This window comes from Schistocerca americana, chromosome 11, assembly GCF_021461395.2.
Source record: "Schistocerca americana isolate TAMUIC-IGC-003095 chromosome 11, iqSchAmer2.1, whole genome shotgun sequence".
In the NCBI taxonomy this organism is placed as follows: domain Eukaryota; kingdom Metazoa; phylum Arthropoda; class Insecta; order Orthoptera; family Acrididae; genus Schistocerca; species Schistocerca americana.
Genome location: NC_060129.1, coordinates 63,188,321 through 63,213,997, shown reverse-complemented (window position 1 = coordinate 63,213,997; position 25,677 = coordinate 63,188,321). Strand labels below are relative to the sequence as shown.

At 42.6% G+C, this 25,677-nt stretch overlaps 1 protein-coding gene across 3 annotated transcripts in view; it reads left to right on the top strand.

Moving 5' to 3' along the window:
* Positions 1 to 806: 806 nt before the first annotated feature.
* LOC124554044 (cell division cycle-associated protein 3-like) overlaps positions 807 to 25,677 on the top strand; it is a 112,695-nt gene continuing 87,824 nt past the window's right edge. For all 3 annotated transcript variants that reach the window (XM_047128081.1, XM_047128079.1, XM_047128080.1), the window contains exons 1-2: positions 807 to 1,015; positions 1,112 to 1,394. In XM_047128081.1, coding sequence (XP_046984037.1) covers positions 1,233 to 1,394 — 162 coding nt within the window. In that variant the 5' untranslated portion in view covers positions 807 to 1,015; positions 1,112 to 1,232. The remainder of the gene's footprint in view (positions 1,016 to 1,111; positions 1,395 to 25,677) is intronic.

Sequence of the window (25,677 nt, the reverse complement as noted above, 5' to 3'; positions counted from 1 at the left end):
ATTCTTTCAATTCAGTTCTGAGCCTTCGTAATTTTAAGAATTTTTTATTTTGTCGACATCCACTTGGAATGAAAGTATGCCCTGCTCATATATTTCCCCATTTCCTCACAGCTTACATTTATGGAATAGCAAAGGAACCGTTCTTAAGTTGTGAACCTTGAAATTTTAACGAATAAGAATCAGTATCAGTAAGCAAACAAGAACTGCTTTTGGAGTTCTGACTTCATCAGCTATCGATCCAGATGTGGTAAATCTGGATTAGCCTTTTTTATATCACGTACTTCTCTTCTTGGTTGTGCGAAATGTATAACAAGAAAAAATTCATTGACAAGGTCAAACGTCGCGCATTACTGGGTCAAATGCACATTTAAGAGCAGGAAACCGTATGAAATTGTCTTCCTGAGAATGTGTTATTCACAGAAGCACTGAGTCAATTACTATCAGAACCAATTGTTGCGTTCACACTATAGGAAAAGAACAATAATGAATATTTATTTAGACTGTAGGTTTCTAATGTCTTGGGGCATCTAGATGTCAGGCTCTGTCCACCGGTTTCAAATATATTGCTAGTAACGTCCCAGCAAATTTGCTAAATGCTTCGTAGTTTATATTTTAGCATGCGGACGCTTTTAAATTGAAATTTTCAGTTATTATTACGTGTTAGCAGTTGTCGTTCACAAATTACACCTAATTTTTCTTAAAACGATAAATACAAATTATTTTATTCTGAAAAATGCTTCTTTGTCTTCTGTTGTTCTTGTCAGTGTTGGTATTGCTGTTTGTGTTGTTAACCATCTTTGGTTGTTGAATTTTGACTTCTGGCGTTCAATTTGAAACTTTGACGGTTATAAGAGATTTAGATTGTTTATTTTGAATTGTATTTAGTTTAGTTGTTGAATTGTGTTTGTCGGATAGTAGCCTAAAGAAAGGAGACTCGTCTTCTCTAATGTGGTGTGAAATCTATATTCTGTTTATGACTACGAGAACGAATGTTTCAAATAGAAGGATGTATCCGGTAAGTTTATAGTGACTTTAGTGTAACCGTGAAGAGTTTTTGCATGATAGCGATGGCAGCGGCGCATTTCATTTCCTTGTTACTCTGTTGTTTCAGGAGACTCGCATGTTTGAGTGATCGGACACTTTTACGTTGATAGTTACTCTACATTGGTAACAACATTAAGCGGAAATTGCGAAATAAGTTCCCTTACTAGTGGAAGAGGGCTAGAAGGAAGATGGGAAATTGTCCTTCCACCGGTCTTAAGGAATTATTTGAAGAGGTTATCTCGAATGAGAGTAAACACGACGCGGTATTGCCAAGCAGTGGTACACCAGACAGGATGACACTTATTGATCCGAGATCTCCTTTGGTAGACGCAGAACGGACACCGATCGAGGTATTTCATGTGAACTTTTTTGTAATTTTCTTTCTTCGCGATTGTTGTACAACATTTAGGTTCTCACAGTCTGCGAATGCATGCCGAACTGTACTCTGGTCTGATGCTTTCCAGTGAATTCATTATGCCCTTCTGGTACATTTATTTCATCTGTGATGCAATTTTGTATGTTCCTGAATACGCTGACATAGGGTGGAGTTAGGGCCTACTATCTGAGAACTGTTATCTACCCTACAATGAAACAGAAATTGTATAACGAGACGTACAGTCGTTTTAAATGTATGAGCATGTGTGTGCCACCACACTGTCAGGTAGTGGATGACTGCAGAAACCTGGCTTTAATTAGATTTGAGAGCATCAGATAAGACGAGTTTTAAGAGTTTCAATTTTTAAAGGCTGTGTTGTGTAAAAAAAACCACAACTTTACAATTTAAAGGATGAGTGTTAGTGAGCGAACTTTCTCCATTATAAAAGTGAGTACATGCCTAAGATAGACCTACTGTTTCACACTTGTTATATATAGATAATCGCATTTTATTGTGGTAAAGGCTGCAGATGTCATTATTAAATAGTTGTAGCAGATTCATGTGTAGTGTAGCCCAGGATCTGCAAGCTGTTAGTAGTTGCTTCCTATTTGACACACATCATTGACAGCATGAGAGCCCTGCTTTGTCATATGTTGAGACATTTGTAAATTTTGATCGCATTCATCATAGCCAGCATTCTCTCTAAATTTAGTTTCTGTTGCTGATACATAATGTTAACTGCAAGGTTAAATTAGGAATAATACATTATATAAGCAACACCAATCTAGACTCGGTTGAATTTACCAACATCTCATTTTTGACTTCATCCTGTAACATAATGGTGATGTGCCCTGTGACGACATATGTGCAGAAAAGAATAAAACTGGCAATATTTAGTATGCGTCTATAATAGTTTTTACAGACTGGTCTGTAGTGTAGCCAGAGGTCCAGGTTAGGTTGAAATGTGACAGTTTTGGTTTGATTGGTAAAGTGATAAGGATGCTTCGTCTTTGATTTTCTCCAGCAGTATAAACATGTACATGAATGTATAAACACCTGAGGATGGGCACAAGCCCGAAACCGGTCGTGTGATGAATAAATAATCTTTTATTGCGACTGGTAGGGGGAATTTTTCTACTCCCTATAAAGGAACAGTCACTGAGTTAAACAGCACCCACTAGGGATAAAATTTGCTGAATACCATGTTCTTACAAGCCAACTGCATTCAAAGTTCACTGTTTCCTATTTGGACAGTGCTTGGAATCTGCTTTGGCATGCATTATGTTCGAGGGGTTGACAGCTTCAATCTGCCGCGGCCCACGCTTTGTGCTGTACATTTCTGGCTAATATTAGTGTTTTCTCTGTGAAGCACACACATCATCCAGTGAAGGTCACAGGTGAAATGTGATTTCCAGTTGCATATTGTGATACTTGTGTGTGTGTGTGTGTGTGTGTGTGTGTGTGTGTGTGTGTGTGTGTGTGTGTGAAGAAAATGGTCTTCATGTTCTGTAGATTGCATTTTCTAGTCATGTTACTATATGTGTATTCTTCTGATCTTGTGTATGCATCAGTTTTGAAAGATGCTTACTCTATTTAGAGACACTGTTTGCTTTTATTTAGTTTTACAGCATTGGGATGTTAATGTGGTAATACTTGCTAAGAAAGAAATGGCAGCCATTCACAGTATTTCAGTCATTGACACTTACCTAAGTTCTGTTAAACTATAAAGTAAATAAAACCCTTCACTTTGGTATGCGTATGGAAAATTTTTCACATTATTTGACAACAATGTATTTTACAAGATCAGCATCACTAAGTTGCTCTTTGTGGGAAAGTAAGTTGTGAAGCGATTCATGACGCGAGAGGGTCATTCCACACCAAGTGGTCTAAAACTGAAAAAAGTTCCCACCATCATGGTCTCCAATTTTCGTCAAATTTTAACTGTAGCTTTAGTCAAGTGTTGAAGTAAGTTTCCCAAGATTTCAGGCCTCTAGCTGCAATAGCTGCTGATCTAGACCCCCTTGTCTGAAGTGTACTTAGTCCGTGTGCATGCAACATAAAAAAAATGTCATATTTGGAGTCTAATAAAATCGAAACTAATTCATAAGAATGGTTAGTAAGATGCGACCCTGTACAGTTTTTTTTGCTGATTCCAACGAAATTATGTATAACATTACTCATGCAAACCCCGGTCAAATAACTCGACTCAAAGTATACTTCAAAATTTGTCGTGACACAACGCGACAAATTTTGACCAATATTAAGACTGCAATGATTTCCTTGCAGTTGAAGATATGGACTTGAACTTTTGGCCAAGCTTCATGCTTGTGCTAGACATAATGCAGCCGGATTTGCAATGATCCAGGCCATATGGTCGCCCTGCAGTATCTCTTCAAATTAGGCAGTGTCAGCACAAACGGTAAAATTTACCAAAGTTTCAAGCCAATTACTAAAAAATAGTTGGCCTGAATCTGCTTGTGAATAGTATCACCTAAAAGAGAAACTCTTGCTCTACAAGACTGACATTTGTTTTTTTTGCAACGCGACCATTAAGTACTCATTAACTCACATCAAAGTTGTTATATTTTGTATGCGCGATGCACTAATTTTTCTTCATTTCTAGGAATTTGAATCTTAATAGTCGCTTAGAATTACTGATATAATTGGATATTTCATTCGTGTTTTATTCAGTGATTGGCCAGTGAGAGATGTCAGAAGTTAATGAAGAAGAAGAATCGTTGGCCCCCTGTTCAATTGGAAAAGATGCTGCTGCATCGAAGTGCCATGTTATCTTCTATGCTAAGAAGACTGGATTCAAAGCGTTTAGTGATTTCACAGAATGTGACCAGAAATTGCTTGTTTCGCGTTCAGAAGCCAAACTTGACGAAAATTCCATCATTTGCTTCCACCATGAAGCCCTCTTCCTACATGAATATCAAGCGATGCAAAAGAAATGTTGCAATCCATTCAAGAAGAGGAATCACAATGTAAAAGCTGGACTTAGACTGCTTGATAATGAAACAGCTGCCAAACTTTGCCTGTTAAAGAAAAAAGAAGTGATTGATATAAAACCTGGTCAGAAGCTTTGCCCTCGCTGCATGTCGGCACTGAACCAAAAGCTAGAAGATTCATCATCACTATCAACCCAATCTGAACAAGATTTCACAACGGATGAAACTGAACCAGCCATCAACAAAAGTTTATCATTTATTGGTGCTTCACCATTGAAAAGAAGACAACTAAGTAAAAGAGATAAGCAAAGCTATGCAAAAAGAAAGATCTTGGATGCACAAAGTTTAATTGGGAATCAAATTGCTGCTGCTGTAGGAATCAATTACGATGAACAGCCAAGTTCAAGTAAAAGTCGCCCATGCAATAATTGTGCAGATCTTGATAATCTTATAGAAGAGTTGAAAGAAAAATGTAAAGTGTCAAATCGTAGGACAAAAGTTCAAATATTGACCTTGGTTCCAAGAAGCTGGACAATTAAAGATACGACAACAGCATTTAATGTATCAGAAAGAATGGTAAAGCAAGCGAGAAAACTGAAGAATGAGCAAGGTGTTCTAGCTTTTCCAGCAAATCGGCAAGGAAGGAAGCTTTCAGATGAAGTTGTTCAGAAAGTACATGACTTTTTTCAAGATGACGAATTCAGCAGACTTTGTCCAGGGAAGAAAGACTGTGTGCCTGTGAGAATTTCAGGAACAAAGGTGTACAAGCAAAAGCGGTTGTTGCTTTGCAATTTGAAGGAAATGTACGTGTCTTATCAGAAGCAAAATGGACCAGAAATTGGCTTCTCAAAGTTTTGCGAGCTTAGACCAAAATGGTGTGTTACAGTTGGCTCTGCTGGAATGCACTCAGTTTGTGTCTGTACAATACACCAAAATGTCAAGCTTATGCTCACTGGTGCATCAATCAATGAAGACTACAAGGAAATTCTTAGCAAAGCTGTTTGCAGCTTGGAAAACAAGGATTGTATGCTTCATCGTTGTGAAAACTGCCCTGGTCCAGAAGGTGTAGAAGCAGTTATTGCAACATATTTTGAAGATAATGACCCTGAAGAACTGATTGAGTACAAACAATGGATTCATACCGACAGGGATACTTTAGAAACAAAGCAGCTTTCAACAGAAGAGTATGTTGAAGATATTGCAGCAAAAATTTGGAACCTGTCTTGTCATCACTACATTGCCAAGCATCAAAGCCAGCACCTGAAAGCTCTCAAAACTGATTTGAAAGAAGGCGAATTCATAATACTAATGGATTTTGCTGAAAACTATTCATTTATTGTTCAAGATGCAGTGCAAGGCTTTCACTGGGAAAACAGTCAAGCAACAGTTCATCCATTTGTAGTCTACTACTGTGAAAACGAAGAGGTGCAATGTGTGAATCTTTGTGTTATTAGTGACTGCCTTCGACACGATACGATTACTGTCCATGTTTACATTGGAAAAGTAATCAATTACCTGAAGATGCAATTTTCCAAAATAAGCCACATCCACTACTTCAGTGATGGTTCAGCTGCACAATATAAGAATTTCAAGAATTTTCTCAACTTATGCTATCACAAAGAAGATTTTGAAATAACAGCAGAATGGAATTTCTTTGGAACAAGCCATGGAAAGTCGCCTTGTGATGGCATTGGAGGCACAACAAAACGGTTGGCAGCAAGAGCAAGTTTGCAACGTCCATATGAAAACCAGATTCTAACACCCAAAGATCTTTTCAACTTCTGCAATGATAATATCAATGGAATCAAATTCTTTTTCATCAGCAAAGAGGAAGTTGAAGAAGAAAAAGCTTCTCAAGAAGAAAGATTCCTGCAAGGGCACACTCTAGCTGGCACAAGAGAAAACCACCATTTTTTGCCCATTGATATGACGACAATTAAGGTCAGTAGAGTTTCTAATGATGCGACATCTTTTTTGGCCAAAATTAGTGCTGCTGAAGTAGTAGTTCAAGTCATGGATCTTCAGCCTGGGCAGTATGTTGCTTGCATTTATGAAAAGAAATGGTGGATTGGAAACATCGTTGAAATCTCAGTCGAACAGAAAGATGCTTTCATAAGCTTTATGCATCCTCATGGTCCTGCAAGTTCATTTTATTGGCCCTTAAGACGTGATACTTGCTGGATTCCAGAACAACTTATCATTGGTGTTATTCCAGCTCCATCAGTGACATCATCTGGTCGGCAATACAGTTTTCCTGAAAGCATTCTCTTGCAAATCAACGATGCTTCCAGAATGATGAAGTAACTGAGGAAGACAGGCTTGGGAACCTGCATAAAGAAACCCACAATCAGGCTTGGGATCCTGTGGTAAAGACACCCTGTAATCAGGCTTGGGAACCTGCAGTAAAGATACCCACCCGTGGCTGTTACTGCATGGCTATCGGGCGTGGCCCCTATGGCGATGGGGATGCTGGTTTTATTGTGATAACCAGTAATGGCTCAGCCATCATGGACCAACGCAGGGCACTGCGCACACAAAATATAAGATACTTTGACCTGAGTAAATAAGCACTTAATGGAAGCGTTGCAAAAGAAAAATATATCCATCTCGTAGAGCAAGAGTTTCTCTTTCAGATGATACTATTCACAATTAAATCCAGGCTGACTATTTTGTAGTAATGGGCTTTGAACTTTGGTAAATAAAGCCATTTGCGCTGACACTGCCAAATTTGAAGAGATTTTGCAAGGCGACTATAAAGCCTGGGTAGTTGGAAATCCAGCTGTATTATGTCCAGCACAAAGATAAGACTTGGTAAAAAGTTCAAGTCCATATCTTTATCTGCAAGGAAATTATTGCAGTCTGAATATTGGTCAAAATTTGTCGCATTAAGTCACGACAGAATTAGGGGTACACTTTGAGTCGACTTGTTTGACCGGATTTTGCATCAGTAATCTTATAATTAATTTCGTTTGAATCAGCACAAAAAACTGTACAGGGTCTCATCTTACTAACCATTCTTATGAATTGGTTTCAATTTTATGAGACCCCAAAAATGGCATTTTGTCTGATGTCGCGCGCATGCGAACTTACTACCCTTCAGACAAGGGGGTGTAGATCAGCAAGTATTGCAGCTAGAGGCTTGAAATCTTGAGAAACTTAATTTAGCACTTGACTAGTGCTACAGATAAAATTTGAAGAAAATTGGAGACATGATGGTGGGAAGGTTTAGACCACTTGGCATGGAATGACCCGAGAGCAATTTTCACTGTTTTTCCGAAGCCAAACGTTAAGGCTCTTCACTGCATGGTATGTGACATTTACAAGTTAAATATAGTAATAGTGTTGTAATGGACTATTCCATGTCATTTTAGGAAGCAAAGAAACCTGTTAAAAATTAGATGAGTCGTAGCTATTAATTTTATGGACAGGTGTGTGACTGGTAGTGCTAAATCATTTTCTGTGATGTCAACTTTGACTCAAAGAGTCACTGATCACCCAGGTGATGTTGCTCAACATTTTTGATTTTCTTGATTTTTTTATCATGACTTCCCTATAGACAGACATTCACAGATCACTGTTTTAAAAATTTTTATAAGTCATAGTTTTTTTCTGGCAGCCATTTTTACAATGGCGTTTGGGAAAATTTTAGTGGAAATCGACGTTTGCGGAAAGTTTAATTGCCAAGTTATTTTAAAAGATATCAGAATAATTCAAAAACCAGTGTGCTCGGCATGAAATGAACTTCAGGCATAATTTTTTTTAATTTTTCTATCGTGCAAGAGAGTCACTCAAACTCTTTCTGTGAAGATGCTGAAAAAATTTATCAATCTTCACTTTTTAAGGCCTTCAATTTTCATGAAGGAAGAGAGGCTCACTAATAATACGTTATCTCTGTGTTGTTTACTTACATAACTACCTGCAGTAAAAGTTGCAGTCCTGAGAATGCACTCCTGTTTTTTCTAGAGCTTTTCAAAACTGGCCAAAACCCTTCAAATGTCAATTTTTGCAGGTCAATATCTAAAAAGGGACTGAATGAAAACAAGTGAAAATTTTACAGAATGTTCTTTATTCTCATGGGAATATCTCACAAAAAAATTATGACTGAGACTCAACTACATTGAGAGTAATAGAGCAGCAGATTACAGTAAAAACGCTACCCTTCTACATTCTCTTGCAGTGCCAAGTTAGCAAACAAGGGCTTGAAATTATTACAGGTGACATTCGTCAAATGATGTTTAAATCATTACATACAACAAATGATCAAATATTTCCACTTTTAAATAACAATGGGCAGATAACAATTAGTAAGAGTTCTAATTCTTAAAATTAACAGTATGTTTGTTGTACTACACTTGCGTACAGTATACACATAATAATGTTTGTTCATGTATACAGATTTAAAACTTCAGTTGTAACTACTTGCCAGCTGCAATTTTCATTAGAGATTTAAACAAACATGATATTTCATTGCGTAGTTTATCAGTTATGTTGTGTGTTCTACCAGACACTGTTGTGAGTTCCAGTGGAGTCAGCTTTTGTACTATTTTATTTGCAGGCACCCAAGCAGTGTCATTTTTGGAAAGTTGAAAGGCAGTTCTTGGACCAGAAGGGTGAAAGAAATGCACTAAAACATCATTGTTATCTTCACTTTTCTCTTCAATTTTGCCAAGCCACCACTTCTCATCATACATACAAACAACAAAGTTGTTATTTGTAAAAGATGATACATTTGTAAAAAGTATTGAAGTTTGATGATCATCAAAGTTGGAGCCTTTGGAAGTAACAAAACATCTTATTTGATTGTCACTTATGGGAACATATCTGTGATAGCTTCTTGTTCCTTTCAATGGTAAACAACAGTCAAATCTCTCAGTCAGTTTTGTTTTGATTTGTCCAATTTCAGTTGAAGAAACAAATATATATCTAATCCCAGTAATATTCTGTTGACAGTATTTGAACAAATCGTTTGGAGTCAGGACTGTTCTGTGTAAGGTCTTTGAAAGGAAGCTCGTGTAACTTCTCTTTTTGTTGTTCCGCCTATCCCATCGCAAGAATTCTTTCCATGTGATGAGGCAAAGAAATTCCACTCTGCTGGTAAACCAAAATCATTTTTGTGTTGGCAGATATTAATGAAGTTTTTCTTATTTTTGTACTGGCTGCTTGCACTATCACTAAAGTAGATTATCTTTTCAACATTACGTATGATATTCTTAATTTCTCTAATGAGGTGATGTTGAAATGCATGCACAGTAGAGATGGGTCGAACTCGTTCATTTCCGTGAACTACTTCATTCATTTCACTCATTGCCGTGAAGCGTTCAAATGAAGTAGTTCATTCATGAAGTACGGAAGCCTGGCGAAGTTGCCCAGTTCGCCGCGGCTACGCTCGCTTCGCCACGCTTGTACAATAAAGCTTCATAATTTTACCAACAGATGGCCGAACTATGCAGTAACGTGCACGCAACGTTTTACACTCTTACAGAGTCTGAGCTAACTTAAATAGAGCATGGTCGAAGGGGACAAAGGAAAGATAAACAGAGAAGCCTGTCACATATAAAGAAGGTATTACATATAATTTTGCTCGACATTTTCTCATGAAGCGGCCAAAAAAGTCTTTATCTGCAAAGTGAAACATTATTTGTTGTATTCATGGACTGAAAACTAGGGCTACCAACGAAATGCAGTCCAATTTTATGTTCCTTTTAAAATTTAATCCAAAATAGAATGAGTATGTTTACCACTGTCTCAAAGTCTATATATCTACCTTAAGTAATGATTCACAAGTTTTCCTGTAGATTTTATTTTTGTTGAGAATAATAACCCTCCAGATTCAAAACGTAAACTGTCACCTGTAGTCATTAGCACGATTTCAGGTAAAATCCCTCTTTCAGTGTTATTAACAAACCTTTTATTTTCATGTTGGCTGTGCGTGCTCACACATTCAGCCTCTTCATTTGTATCTGTAATATTCATTTGTCCGCAAGCGCTGCCAACGGTAGGCTACTGGTAGACGTGAAGTATAACTTAACTGCACAAATAGTCACGGGTAATGATGTCAGCACTGCAGGAAGCAGCTGACGCTGCCTTCCCCTCGCCCCTCACCTCCACAACCCCTCGCAAACCTATAGTTTCCCACCAACGCCGCGCGATTCGTCGACAGGTAGTAGAGGGAAGAATGAGTGACATAGTGCCGATGTAATGGGATGAGAGAGAGGGGAAGAGAGTGAGTGAACTAGAAAAAAGTGTGGAGTGTGTTATTTGTGAAGAGTTTGAAGTACCAGTTCATTGAAATTGAGTGGTTAGTTCACACTTCACTGGAGTGAAGCGTTCATTTGAACGACTCATTCACGAGCTCCCCATCACTAATGCACAGTCGTGGTATTATGTTCTAGGTGGTCACTAATTACACAAATAGATTTGCAACACACGTCGTCTTCTTTTTTAAAGTAGATGACAAACGGATGCAGTGTCGCTTGTGCATTAGTCCAGTGAAAACTTTGAATTTCATCCTGTGCTGTAAATGTATAGTTTTCTGCAAAATCACCAATCACTAAACAGTGGGTTTCTTTCAGGTTTTCTTTCGTTTCCTTAAAATATTGAGCTTGAGCTTTTGAGATAAAATGATAGGATTTTAAAAGCACCGGCTTATCAACAAGAGACTGTAAAAATTCCTCACTGGGCATTACCTGTGTAATAAGCTCAACTCTCTGTTTGTACCCTTTGTTTGAAAACTACTTCATCAGGCAAGATGTCAAGTTCATTTTTTAAGATATCAAGTAGGGTATCTGGTCCAGGACATCCTGCACATATGTCAAGCATACAGTTTTCATTATCAATATCACATACCATGAAAGCTATCACGTCTTTATAATTTGCATTAAGTTTTGCTCCTTCCATCATAAGCTTTGTTGTTTTGATGATGCTTGCAAACGCATACAGTATGGGTTCCTGATGAACCCGGAAGAACACACCACTTTGGTCGTAGAACACAAAACATAGAGCGGCCAATTATGTTATCTGGGTATTTTTGTTTATAGAGGCTATAGAGCTCATTCAGCGAGAGAAGAATTAACATTTTCTGCTTCTGCACCTTAACATTGTCAATCACAGTTGAAACACGTTCCTTTTTACCAGGACACATGCGACTGTTGTCATCATCCTCGTAAAATTCTTTGACACTATTAACAACTACTTCACTTATTTTGTTGGCACCTTGTCTTTTCGAAAGATGTCGTAAGATACCTCGATCCATAACTAGCTGCCTAGTTAACTTCACCATGTATTAAGATGCACCAAATTCATCGATTATTTTTTTCTTTGACCATGATCTTGGCGAGAGGCTAATTATCTTAATTTTGTCATCTTTACTGGAAACTTGAATTTTTCTTTCATTTTGGTAATAAGTATATCACACTCACTTTGTACATTTTCTGTACTATTTCCATTCTGAGCATCTAAGTCATTATGGAAAGATTCTTCTAATTTTCGCTTGACAGCACTTGTAATTTTATCAGTTTTTCTTTGTAAAGCTGATAGTCAGTCGCTGGTCTTTGTTGAGCTTTGTTATTTTATGTACAGGAGATAATTCCAACGTTTCAAAGATTGATTCTACTTGATGCAAAGGATCGTCCTCAACCAATTCAAAAGGCCCAGGAAGAAATTCAGGATCATTCTCAACACTAATTGCCACTTTTTCAGCTGGTTTATTTACAAATATTCTTGATGCGCAAGTTGGGCATAGAGCTTGTCCAGGAATTAGGTTAATATCCACATTTTTTTGTTTAGGTGTTCAACTAGTATTTTACGCAAACCATTTTTAACTGGCTTTTTGTGAGTACCAAATGGGTCACAACACTTTTTACCAAAAATGTGGTTGTATTTGTCTAAATATTTATCTTTGTGGTAATAACAAATATTAGAAATTTCTTTCGAAATTCTTAATTTTAACAAACATTGTTCTTCAGCTGTCAAGTCACTCGCTCTTATTAATTCTTGATGCACTTTCTTCTTGTAGTGTTGTTTATGGCACTGTTCACTTATTAGTTCACCCACAAAACAACTCATTTCAATACTTGAAAACTCTACTATTCTTGAAAACAGTTGAAGATGGGACACTTCAGATCTACACTTACGAAACTCTTATTCACTTGTTTATTGTCTTGGGTACTGCAAAGAAAGTAATATGAAAAGTAACTCCAATGGAATTCACAAAGTGTCTGGTAGAACACACAACATAACTGATAAACTACGCAATGAAATATCATGTTTGTTTAACTCCCTAATGTAAATTGCAGCTGACAAGTAGTTACAACTGAAGTTTTAAATCTGTATACATGGAGAAACATTATTATGTGTATATTGTACGCAAGTGTAGTACAACAAATGTACCGTTAATTTTAAGAATTAGAACTCTTACTAATTGTTATCTGCCCATTGTTATTTAAAAGTGGAAATATTTGATCATTTGTTGTATGTAATGATTTAAACATCATTTGACGAATGTCACCTGTAATAATTTCAAGCTCTTGTTTGCTAACTTGGCACTGCAAGAGAATGTAGAAGGGTAGCGTTTTTACTGTAATCTGCTGCTCTATTACTCTCAATGTAGTTGAGTCTCAGTCATAATTTTTTTGTGAGATATTCCCATGAGAATAAAGAACATTCTGTAAAATTTTCACTTGTTTTCATTCAGTCCCTTTTTAGATATTGACCTGCAAAAATTGACGTTTGAAGGGTTTTGGCCAGTTTTGAAAAGCTCTAGAAAAAACAGGAGTGCATTCTCAGGACTGCAACTTTTACTGCAGGTAGTTATGTAAGTACACAACACAGAGATAACATATTATTAGTGAGCCTCTCTTCCTTCATGAAAATTGAAGGCCTTAAAAAGTGAAGATTGATAAATTTTTTCAGCGTCTTCACAGAAAGAGTTTGAGTGACTCTCTTGCATGATAGAAAAATTAAAAAAAATTATGCCTGAAGTTCATTTCATGCTGAGCACACTGGTTTTTGAATTATTCTGATATCTTTTAAAATAACTTGGCAATTAAACTTCCTGCAAATGTCGATTTCCACTAAAATTTTCCCAAACGCCATTGTAAAAATGGCTGCCAGAAAAAAACTATGACTTATAAAAATTTTTAAAACAGCGGTCTGTGAATGTCTGTCTATAGGGAAGTCGTCATAAAAAAATCAAGAAAATCAGAGATGTTGATCAACATCGCCTGGGTGATTTGAAATGGATTGACCCGGTTTAATTTGTAATTTGTTGAGTTCATAACACATCAGTGAGCAAAATTCATTACATTACGAAATCTCCTGTTAGAAGTCTGTGAACCTTGGTTCCAATCTGTGACTTCGTATCAGTCACTGGAACAGCTTGGTGTTGACTAGGGGTTTGATTATTGGGGGGGGGGGGGGGGGGGGGGGGAGAGACAAGGGGGTCCAAAGTGAATCTCCCTCCCCCCCCACCCTCTGAAACAATAATTATTTTTTTAAGTGGCTTTATAGTTAAGATAAAATGTGGTTGCTAGTTGAACACTTGAAGTGGCTGTTAGAGTGTAATGTTTAGCAGCAGTGGGAAGTAGCGTGATGTCTGTAAGCTCTCAGTGCTATGTTAAACTACAGTTTCCTTCTTCTTCGTTGGTTCATGGTTGGTACACTTCATGTCAACTCTCTTTGTAAGACTGCTGCCAATCTCAGTGATCTAATTATTCTAGCAGCCTAGTAGTACAATGAACTTGTGTGTTAAATGAGAGACAAGTAGCATAATGAGTGTGTTTGAACTACTCTATGGTATGCTTTTATGTAACGTTGTTACATCCGTATGTAATTAATATCAGAGCAGCTGATTATGTGCACAGACCTGTCGAAACAGGGTGTACCTGAGTGTAGGATACCACCTATGTGCCTTGACCCATGACGTCGTTGCGATGTGTTGTGTGACATCATCGAGCTGTGGTGTGTTGGTTTTGGGGTGAAAGCGAAATGTTGTAGAGGATGTGGTGTATGAAGAGTTGCCATGATCTTGGTGGTTTAATAATGTGGTGGCTGTGTGTGTGTGTGGGGGGAGGGGGGGGGGTATGTAATTGTGTCATTTGGTGTGCTACTGTCACTATGTGGAATGTACGAAATTATGTGGTGGAACATAGGAATATACTGTGCAGAATGTTGACATATAAAACAGCATCTCATAAAATTTAAACTATGCTCTTAGGCACCTCTGTAACCACTGAGTATGTTGATCAATGTTTTTAATTTAATCATGGGAGAAATTAATGGATCAGTGTTTAATAATATGTTAAATGTGCACCTCTGTTGTTAATAAACATCTACCTTCTCCCATGATTTAATTAAAACATTGGTTCACCTATCTTCTCCCATCATTTAATTAAAAAACATTGATACACTCAGGATGTTTATTGAAAATTATTTTCTCATATGTTCTGCCATCATTTCCTATCAGACTCATCATTCATCATTTATTTTACATCAGTCACCACCCAACACGCAACAGAAAAGCTGTTGATACAGTAAGTATCTTGGTCTAGGGTTGAGCTACATATGTTGACTGGGGATTGGGATACCAACTAATGTGTTTAGAGTTTTTCTTTTGGGGGGGGGGGGGGGGCGGCAAGTACATGAGTACATGCTGAGTCACAGATGGGCACAACAAAAAGACTGTCACAAATAAAACTTTGGCCCAGTAAGGCCTTCATCAACACACACACACACACACACACACACACACACACACACACACGCACAGGGGGTCCACAACTCTTTTGTGGATACGTGCGTAGCGAGCATGGGACCCAGAGCTAATGTGGCCCTCCATCCTTTCCGGGCTGCATACCTTCCTTTTGCACATCCTTACCCATCCCCCATCTTTGCCCCCCCCCCCCTCACCTTCTCCTCTTTCCTTCCCGTTCTCCCCCCTCTGGTAGTATGTTTTGTGCCTGCCTACGTCCGGAGACGGGTGCTGGAAAATGTAACACATTCTTCGCTTTCTCTGCTTGCAAGTCTTTGTCCTTCCTTTGTCCGTATCTTTTCCTTACCTCTTCTCTTTACCCTTTTCTCCGCTGCGGCATTTGAGACCTCTCTTCTTTCATTTCCCTTTCTTTGTTTTTTCCCTTTTCCTCCCTGTGCGTGTCTGAAGGTCGACCCACGCATTTCCATGCGTAGCCGGTGACGGGGTAACGCGTAATTCCCCTCCCCGGGTTAGACAGGTAGGACACATACGTACCCCCTGGTAACGGCCAGGCCCAGGGAGGGGTGATTAACCGAGCTGATACCTTCCGAAAGTGCTGATTGGTCCCTCCGTCCATTTCTCGGGAGGTGTGACCTGAGGTGTGAACCATCACCTAAGGCAGGAGTGCCCTCAGAGATGGCCCCCACAAGGGAGGAGTGCGCCATCGGAGACACCGGTAATCGTGGGGGATTTCTCCGCAATGGTTTCCTCATCTTCTACTATGTCTGCTCACAAGCGTAAGTTCAATGACTCTCAGCCACAGACAGTTCTTCCATCATTGCCACAGTTCCTTGTTTCTCGGTCTGACGAAGGTCACGACTTCTCCACGGGCAACCCTTCCATTATTCAGAAAGGTGTCGACGCAATTGTAGGTCCTGTAAAGTCTTGTTCCCGATTATGAAATGGCACCTTGTTGTTAGAAACAGTCAGTGCCCTCCAGGCACAAAAATTGCTGCATACTTCACTGCTACACACCTTTCCTGTCCGGGTGGAAGCGCACCGCAGTTTAAATTTCTCATGTGGGGTCGTTTGTACATGCTCCCTCGACGGATTGTCCGACGAGGAAATTCAACACTACCTGTCTGACCAGGGTGTAACGGGTAACGGCTGTTCATAGAGTCGTGAAAAGGGTTGACAGGAACATCATTCCAACCCGTACTGTCTTCTTGACATTTGACAGAGTTCAACTCCCATCGAACATAAAAGCGGGCTACGAGATAATTTCCGTTCGCCCTTAAGTCCCAAACCCTACGCATTGCTATTGGTGTCAGCGGTTCAATCGTACCAGCCAGTCCTGTTCCAATCCGGCCAGATGTGTTATGTGTGGCAAGGATGCCCATGAGGGTGCTCGTCCACCTCCATCCCCTCGTTGCATCAACTGTATGGGTGACCACGCTGCTTCCTCTAGAGATTGCCCCATTTTTAAAGACAAAAAGCTCATTCAGGAAATCAGAGTGAAGGAAAAGGTGTCGACCTTTGCTGCTTGAAAATTATTCGCCAGTCGAAAGCCCACTGTGCCTCACACGTAAATACAGCACTGTCCTTGCCTCTCCTCGGCCAACAAAGGCGGCGGCCACACAGACTTGTGATTTCACCTTTAGTGCCACGGTTGTCAGATCGGCCAGCGCAAAGATCGCCTGTTCAACCTCCCCACTTTTGCCTGCTCACTCTATGGCTCACCCTTCATCGGGTTCTGCTAAATCTCGAGCCCAAAAGTCAGACACCTGGACTTCCAAAAAAGAGCCTACTCGTGAAGATTTTTTATGTACCCCAACTTCACAACCATCGGTTCCTCCTTCATCTAAACATCCTGTTTCCAAGAAGGCTGATAAGAAACCCAGTTCCTCTCCTTCTCTGCCACGGCGTGTCTCACCTACAGCACCACCTGGCAGTAGCCGCCCTCGGCTGTCTTCTGTGTCGCCGAGGCGCACTGCTGGCGGCCGATCAACCGACTGATCGCTGGTGGCAGGAGCTGCTCCTGAACAACCTATGGATCAGGATCTTCTGCCTTCGGCTGACTGCCGTTCCACACTTTCGGTCGCAAGCTCTGAGCAGTCGTTGAGTTGAGGGCAACCTTGGTCACCATTTTCTGTCCACCCTATGTTCACTATCCACTGGAATATCTGCGGCATTCGAGCCAATCGGGATGAATTGTCAATCCTCTTACGATCCTACTCGCCAGTCATCTTCTGTCTTCAGGAAACAAAGCTGCGTCCCCACGACCGCTTTGTTTTCCCCCATTTTCAGTCAGTCCGATTTGATCTCCCATCTGTTGAAGGCACTCCAGCACATGGAGGAATCATGATTCTTCTCCATGATACTCTCCATTATCACCCAATCCCCTTAAACACTTCCTTCCAAGCTGTCGCTGTCTGTCTTTCCCTTTCTGGATACACCTTCTGTCTTTGTACTGTATACATTCCATCGTCCACACCGATGGCACGAGCTGATCTCCTTCATCTTCTTGGTCAGCTTCCATCCCCCTATTTGCTGGTTGGGGACTTCAACACCCACCGCCCGCTTTGGGGATCTCCACATCCTTGTCCGCGTGGCTCACTATTGATAGACGTCTTCCACCAAGCGGATCTTGTTTGCCTCAACACTGGGGACTCTACATTTTTGTCTGCCTCCACGACAAATTTCTCTCATTTGGGCCTTTCGGTCAGTACTGTTCCGCTAGCTCGGTGCTTCGAATGGTTTGCCCTTGTTGATACACACTTGAGTGACTACTTTCCATGTGTCCTTCGATTGCAGCCAGCACTGCCATATATGCGCCCATGACACTGGAGGTATGCCCAAGCCGATTGGACACATTTTTCGTCTCTAGCGACATTCGATGACCGTCACTTTCCTAGTGTTGACGATGAGGTCACTCATATTACAGACATTATTCTTACAGCTGCAGAATGTTCAATACCTCGCACCTCTGAATTGCCCCGGCGCCACCCAGTTCCTTGGTGGAATGAGGCATGCCGTGATGCAATACGTGAGTGGCAGCGCGCTCTTCGTGTTTGCAGACACCATCCTACTTTGGCCAACTGTATCCGCTATAAGCAGTTCCGTGCTCGATGCCGTCACGTCATCCTCGATAGCAAGAAGGTAAGCTGGGACTTCTTTACTAGCTCATTTAACACATTCACTCCCTTCTCGGAAGTTTGGAGTCGGATTCGACGGTTATCTGGCGCGCCTAGTTTCTCCCCGGTCTCTGGGCTCAGTGTTGTGCATGATACATTAGTGGACCCCCTCACAATTTCTAACTCATTGGGTCAACACTTTGCTGAGATTTCGAGCTCTTCAAATTACCTGCCAGCGTTTCTCCCGAACAAACGTGCAACAGAAGTGCAACCTCATGCTTTCTCCTCTCACAATCGCGAAAGCTATAATACTGTTTTCTCCATGCGGGAACTCCAGCATGCACTCTCTTCTTCTCGCTCCTCCGCCCCAGGACCGGATGGTATCCACATCCAAATGTTGCTGCATTTATCATTCCCGAGTCTGCGTTACCTCCTTCGCCTTTATAATCGAATTTGGACCGACAGTACTTTTCCCAGACGATGGACAAACATCTCCCCTCTAGCTGTCGCCACATTTCTCTCACGAGTAGTGTATGTAAGGTTTTGGAGCGTATGGTGAATTGCCGTTTAGCTTGGTGGCTGGAGTCCCGCAGTCTTTTAACACCTGCCCAATGCAGTTTCCGAAAGCATCGTTCTGCCATTGACCATGTTGTTGCTCTCTCCACTTATATCATGAACAATTTTCTCCGGAAACGCCAAACTTTAGCTATATTTTTTGATCTGGAGAAAGCATACGATAACCTGTTGGAGAACAGGCATCCTCCGTACACTGTTCTCTTGGGGCTTTCGAGGTCGGCTGCCCTTTTTCTTCGCGAATTTATGGCAGAGCGCACATTTAAAGTGCGGGTGAACACTAGTCTCTCCCTTACCTTCTCCCAAGGAAACGGGGTACCCCAGGGCTCCGTGCTAAGTGTTGCACTGTTTGCCACTGCCATAAATCCAATTATGGATCGTCTCCTTCCTGATATCTCGGGCTCCCTCTTTGTGGACGATTTTGCGATCTGCTACAGCTCTCAACGGACTAGCCTTCTTGAACAGTGTCTCGATCACCTCCACTCTTGGAGCATTGAAACAGGCTTCTATTTTTCTCCCAGTAAGAACGTTTGTGTTAATTTTTGGCGTCGTATGCAGTTTCTTCCACCTTCCTTACATCTACAACCTTTCAACCTTCCGTTTTCAGACGTCGCTAAATTCTTGGGTCTTATGTTTGACAGAAAACTGTGCTGGTCCTCCCACATTTCCTATCTTTCGGCTCGCTGTCTGCGATCCCTCAACACCCTCCGTGTCCTGAGTGGTACCTCCTGGGGAGCGGACCGAGTGGTCCTTCTCCGCCTCTATCGCGCCTTAGTGCGCTCGAAATTGGACTGTGGATGCATAGTCTACTCCTCCGCTCGGCCATCTATTCTTCGGCGTCTCAACTGTATCCACCACCGTGGATTATGTTTAGTGTCTGGAGCTTTTTCCACCAGCCCTGTGGAAAGCCTTTATGCTGAGACTGCTGAACCTCCGCTGTGTAATCGGCGAGCTGTCCTTCTGAGTCGTTATGCTAGCCATCTGCCTTCCATGCCTGCTAATCCGGACCATGATATTTTTTTTTTTGGCGCCTCCTTGGATTTAGGGTATGCAGGCCACCCTTCCTCCCTACTACCATCGGGAGTCCGCTTCCGTCAACTACTCCGTTCTCTTTCCTTCCGCTTTCCTAAAACTTTCTTGACAACTTGGGGTACAGCACCACCTTGGCTCCGTCCCCGGACCTGCCTGGTCCGTGACCTTTTGTCAGTTTCCCAAAGATGGTACCCCTTCACTTGTTTATCGGCGGGCGTGTGCTGCTCTATGTGCACAAATGAAGGAAGCCACATTAATTTACACTGATGGCTCAAAAACGTCGTTTGGAGTTGGGAGTGCCAATATTGTTGGCGACACCCCAAATCGATTTCGGCTTCCCAACCAGTGTTCGGTTTATACTGCGGAGCTTTACGTTGTTCTCCAGGCTGTGCAATACATCCGCCGCCATCAGCAGATACAGTATGTTATCTGTTCAGACTCTCTCAGCACTCTCCTCAGTCTCCAAGCTCTCTACCCTGTCCACCCTCTGGTCCACCGGATTCAGGACTGCCTCCACTTGCTCCACTTGGGGGGCGTCTCTGTGGTGTTCCTCTGGATCGCAGGACACGTTGTTATCTGTGGAAATGAGGCGGAAGATATAGCAGCGAAGGCTGCAGTCTTTCTTCTTCAGTCAGCTATTCGCACAATTCCCTCTGCCGATCTACGGAGTGTTTTAAGTCGTCGTGTTGCTCTTTTATGGCACGCACATTGGTTGACACTTCCCAATAATAAATTGCAGGACGTGAAAGCTCTTCCCTGTGCTTGGACCTCTTCCTCCCGAACTCGTCGTTGGGAGGAGGTAATTTTAACTAGACTCCGGATAGGGCACTGTCTTTTTAGCCATAGACATCTTTTAACCAGCGATCCTCCCTACTCTGTCCCCACTGCTCTCAGTTGTGGATGGTAAGACACCTTTTGCTTGAGTGCCCCTATTTTACTCCGTTACGCGTCTGTCTACAGCTGTTGCCTGATATGTCTTCCATTTTAGCAAATGACTCACTCTCAGCTGCTCGCATTCTCGAGTTTATTAGTGCCAGTGAGATGACGTCAGTCATTTGAAGCTCTTTTTGGGGACAACCAAACCCTTCTATAGTGGTTTTTTAAGCTTTCCTTCTGCTTTTAGTTTCTCCAGCTTTTTGAGTTTCGTTGCCATTCCTGCTGGTTTCCAGTTTTTTTTTTTCTTTTTTTTTTTTTTTTTTTTTTTTACCTTTTCCTAAGTCACAGACCGGGCGCTAATGACCGTAGCAGTCTTGCGCCCTAAAAACCATAACAAAAAAATGCACACACACACACACACACACACACACACACACGACTATAGTCTCAGGCAACTGTAGCCGCACTGTGAGCTGCAGCACCAGTTCATGAGGCGACTTGGTGCAGGTAAGGAGGAGGCTGAGGCAGGGAGGGCGATAGATAGCAGGGTAGGGGTGGGGGACAGTGAAGTGCTGTTGGGGAGCACATAAGGACAAGGTCGTGAGAGGGTAGTGCAGTCAGGAGATTTGACGGGGAAGGGAAAAGCATCTAGCAGTAAAGGAGAGAAGTAAAATGACTGGGTACGATGGTGGAATGAGGGTTATGTGGTGCTGGCATGGGAACAGGGAAGGGGCTGGATGAGTGAGGACAATGACTAACAAAGGTTGAGGCCAAGAGAGTTACAGAAACATAGGTTATATTGCAGGGAATGTGGTGTGGTGAGAAGGATCCATATTGCACAGGTCGTGAAGCAGTCATTTAGATAAAAGATAACATTTGGCAGTGTGATCAGAAGCAGAGTGGTCCACTTGTTTCTTGCCCACAGTTTGTCGGTGACCATTAGTGCGGACAGACAGCTTGTTGTTGTCATGCCCACATAGACTGCAGCACAGTGGTTGCAGCTTAGCTTGTGGATCACAACTTGTTTCACAGATAGCCCTGCCTCTGATGGGATAGGTGATGTTTGTGACCAGACTGGAGTAGGTGGCTGTGGGAAGATGTATGGGGCAGGTCTTGCATCTAGGTCTATTACAGGCTATGAGCCAAGAGGTAAGCTTGGGAGCAGGGGATGTGTAGGGATGGACAAGTATATTGTGTAGATTCGGTGGACAGTGGAATACTACTGTGGAAGGGGTGGGAAGTAGTGGGTAGGACGTTTCTCATTTCAGAACGCGATAAGGGATAGGCGGAGAATGTAATAAAATTGCTCCAGTCCTGTGTGGTACTGATTTACGAGGGGAATACTCCTCTGTGGCCAGATGGTGGGACTTTGGGAGGTGGTGGGAGACTGGGAAAGATAAGGCACAGGTGATTTACTTTTGTACAAGTTTGGGAGGATAAGTACAGTGGAAGTCATAGAAACATAACGTGTCACATCCCAGTCATGGTGTTAAATTTATGCAATGTAGCTGATCGATCAACGAAAGAAATTATGTACCGATTAACATACCAGTACCTTCAAAGTTAATAGTTGCCATATCTTGCTGTAATGAATAAAAAATTGTAATGATGTGCTTTTTTGAAGAGGTCTATCCTTTAGAGTACTACAAATGTCAGTCTGTGGAATTTTTAAACAATTTATTCTCTGTGATGTCTCACTTTTCTGATTATCCATTAGAAAATACACATTCTAGAAAGTTAAAATTACTGTACAGAGAAAGTGGGGGTGGGGGAGTCATGAGTAACACTAAAAATTGTGACCAGTGGGGTGATTTTTTTTTTTTGGGGGGGGGGGGGGTGTGTCGTGTAAAGATCACTTTTTCAAGTTTTTCTTCAGCATGTTGAAAACCACGGTATCTAGTGAGTGTTCACAAGTGAAAAATGACACTAAATTTAATTTTCTCTACGACTAATTGCAGCTGTTAAAAGTAGTCTTTTAATGGTATAACATTAATGTTTATTCTTAAAGAACATGTATTAAGAACAAATATTATGCTCGTATAGCACATCTAAGTGCAGTAGAATCATATTAAGGGGTAAATTCTGTTCTGGAGTTACAACAGGGTAGAAAGATACGGGTGGAGGTTAGCAACGCGAGGGAAGGAAGGTTGTCGGATTGTGGTGGTGTACTTCCATCCTCGGTAGGTCTGCAAAATTAAGAGCAAGGAAGGCAATTCCCCATTCTTTCCTCCACACTACCACCCAGGAGGCTCACGGTTCTTTTGTGAGTTCGCGCATGGAGCACATGGGACCCTGAGATATTGCAGCCCATTCTTCCTCCACTGACTGCATCTCCTTCACCCTGCCACTTCCTCCCTACCAGTGCTCCTTCCTCGCTGTCCCCTCCTTCACCTCTCTCTGTGTTCAGATTTGTGTCAACCTGGGTATCCACCTAGTTCCCTGTATTGCTTGCAATTTCGTTCCTCCTGCCTGTTCTCCTTAATCTTTTTTGGCGTTTAGATCCACACTTGCGATTTGACCTCCACTTCTAAATTCTGTTTTGAGTCCGAGCCATTTGGGGAAGAACTCCCTTCCTAGCATCTGTGGCACGGATCCTCTCCTCCCCTTCCTTCCCCGCCGTAGCCCCCCTGCACCCCCTAGGTCACCAGCAGTGTGTGTAGCCAGTCTGTGTGGTGGGGCTGTTACGTACCCATCTGGCTGAGCCCCCTGACAACACAGGGATGACACTACTGACACCTGAGCTGGCCCCTCCGCATGTATGCCAAACTGGAGCATCGGGACTTCCTGCAATGGCCTGTGCTGTGGCCGGGCGGTGCCCACGGGGAGAGTCCCCGATCGGAGTGGGTGATCTCGGGGCGGATGCTCGGCGCACGAAGTGTATCGAGCTGCTAAAGTTTTTCCGTTCTCAAACAGCTGTCTCTTTGAATGGTAAAGGATCATTGAATGCTGACCATATGACCCGGCAGCTTTCCCTTTCGTGGCTACACCTCGGGAGGAGGGCCAGGCTCGCCGTCTTGGGATGAAACACTTTCCCCATTACCTGGTCTGTACTAGGACAGACAGAGACACAGTCACCGTCACAGTCATTATTTTTTTGTGAATAATATCGAGAACAAGTCTCCCGGTAAGCTGCGCTCGGTCTCCCCGTTAATGGAAGGTTGCCCTGTCGCCCTGTCTGCATCTCTTCGTGCTTGCGATCAACTCGGCAATGTCCCAGTGTCTATTACCCCACACCAGTCTTTGAATATGGTCATGGGAGTGATATATATATATATCACAAACCAATCATCATCATCATCATCATCTCGTACCGCCGCCTTCATTCTGACTCGGGGGAGATACCCTCCCAGATAGGGTAGAGTTTATATGCTACAGATGTGATGCGAAGCTATACATCCCACTACCCGTGCGGCAATTTCGGTGCTTGCGTTTTGGGCATATGTCTTCCCGCTGTATGACAGACCGCCCCCCCCCCCCTCCCCCCCCCCCCCCCGCCCCCCCCGCCCCCACCGAGTTGTGACTGTGGATACCCACTCCCTGAGGGAAGCCCCCTGTGTTTTTGCCAGCTGTGTGTGTCAATTACGTTGACCGCCACTCTCCTTGCTCACCAGATTGCCAAGCTTACAAGCGAGAAACAAAGATCCGAGAATACGAGTCCCCAGAGTGCCTATTTTATGGCGAGGCTTGCCAAAATATGGCAGATTCCATCCACTGTCACATTCTTCACCTTTTGCCTCTGTTACATTCTTTCCCACTCCTACCTCTTCCTTACCCCAGCCCCGTCTCCCTCTCCTCTGCCATTCCCACGTCCCAGCTTCTGGGAGCCGCTCCCCCTCCCCGGCCAAAGAAGTGCTCGGGCTGGGAGCCTGCTACCACAACTCGGACACGAAATGCACCGTCTGTGTGCTCCGAGGTCGGTTGCTCCCTTTCAGTTCCAGATCTAGCAGAAACCCTGTTCTCCTTCTGTGCCCTGCTCTCTCCCACCTCTGAAAGAGAAGAAGGAGAAGTAGTCCCAGGACGAGGACCCTCTGCAGTGCCCCTGGAGGCGCCATCTCCCCCCTCGTAATCCGAGTCTGACACCTTATTTATGGATGTCACCCCACTCTTGTCGGTGGCAACCACTGATCGAGTGACGTGACCTGCCCTCGGCTTCTTTACGTCTAACCTCTCGCCCCACGAGAATCCGGTGGAATTGTAACAGATATTAGCGTCACCTGCCGGAAATACGATAACTTGTTTCCTATTATTCTGTGTTCTGGGTCGCTCTTCGAGAAACACACTTTTGTGATGACTGCTCTCTAATGTTTTGTGGTTATTGGACATTCGGTCGGAATCGTGCCGGCCCTGGGATACCATCTGGAGGCGTCTGCACTTTGGTTTGTGCTGATGTCATCAGTGACTGGGTACCAACCTGGAAGCAGTAGTGGTTTGAGTGCAAAGGACTGCAGCAGTCACGGTTTGCAAAGTCCACCTCCATCCAGGTAGGCCAGTTCCTTATGTCGAACTGTCTACCTTACTACGGCAGCTCCCGCTCCCGTATTTCCTCCTCGGGGACTTCGGTGCACCCGCACCCTGTGGGGGAGTGCCACTTTGATGGGTAGGGGTCTTCTAATTGACCAACCTTATCACAGATTTTGATTTGTGTCTCCTCAGTGACGGTTGTCTTACCCACTTCAATGCCACTTGTGACGCCTTTACTGCTATTGATTTCACAATCTCCTGCCCTGCTCTAGTGGCTTCCATACACGGTCACCCCGTGACGATGTTTGTGACAGTCACCATTTTTTGCAGTTTTTATAGCTCCCCTGTCACTGCCAGGCAGATGGGCTGCCATATTGGGTATTCTGCAGTGCCAGTTGGTCTTTATATGTGTCTGCTGTGCACTTCGACACCTCTCTATCTAATTGCATTGATGCGGTAGTGCAGGGCGTCTCTGCCACTATTCTTCATGCTGCTGGCACTGCCATTCCCCTCCCACACGTCCTCCTTGTTACTGACCGTACC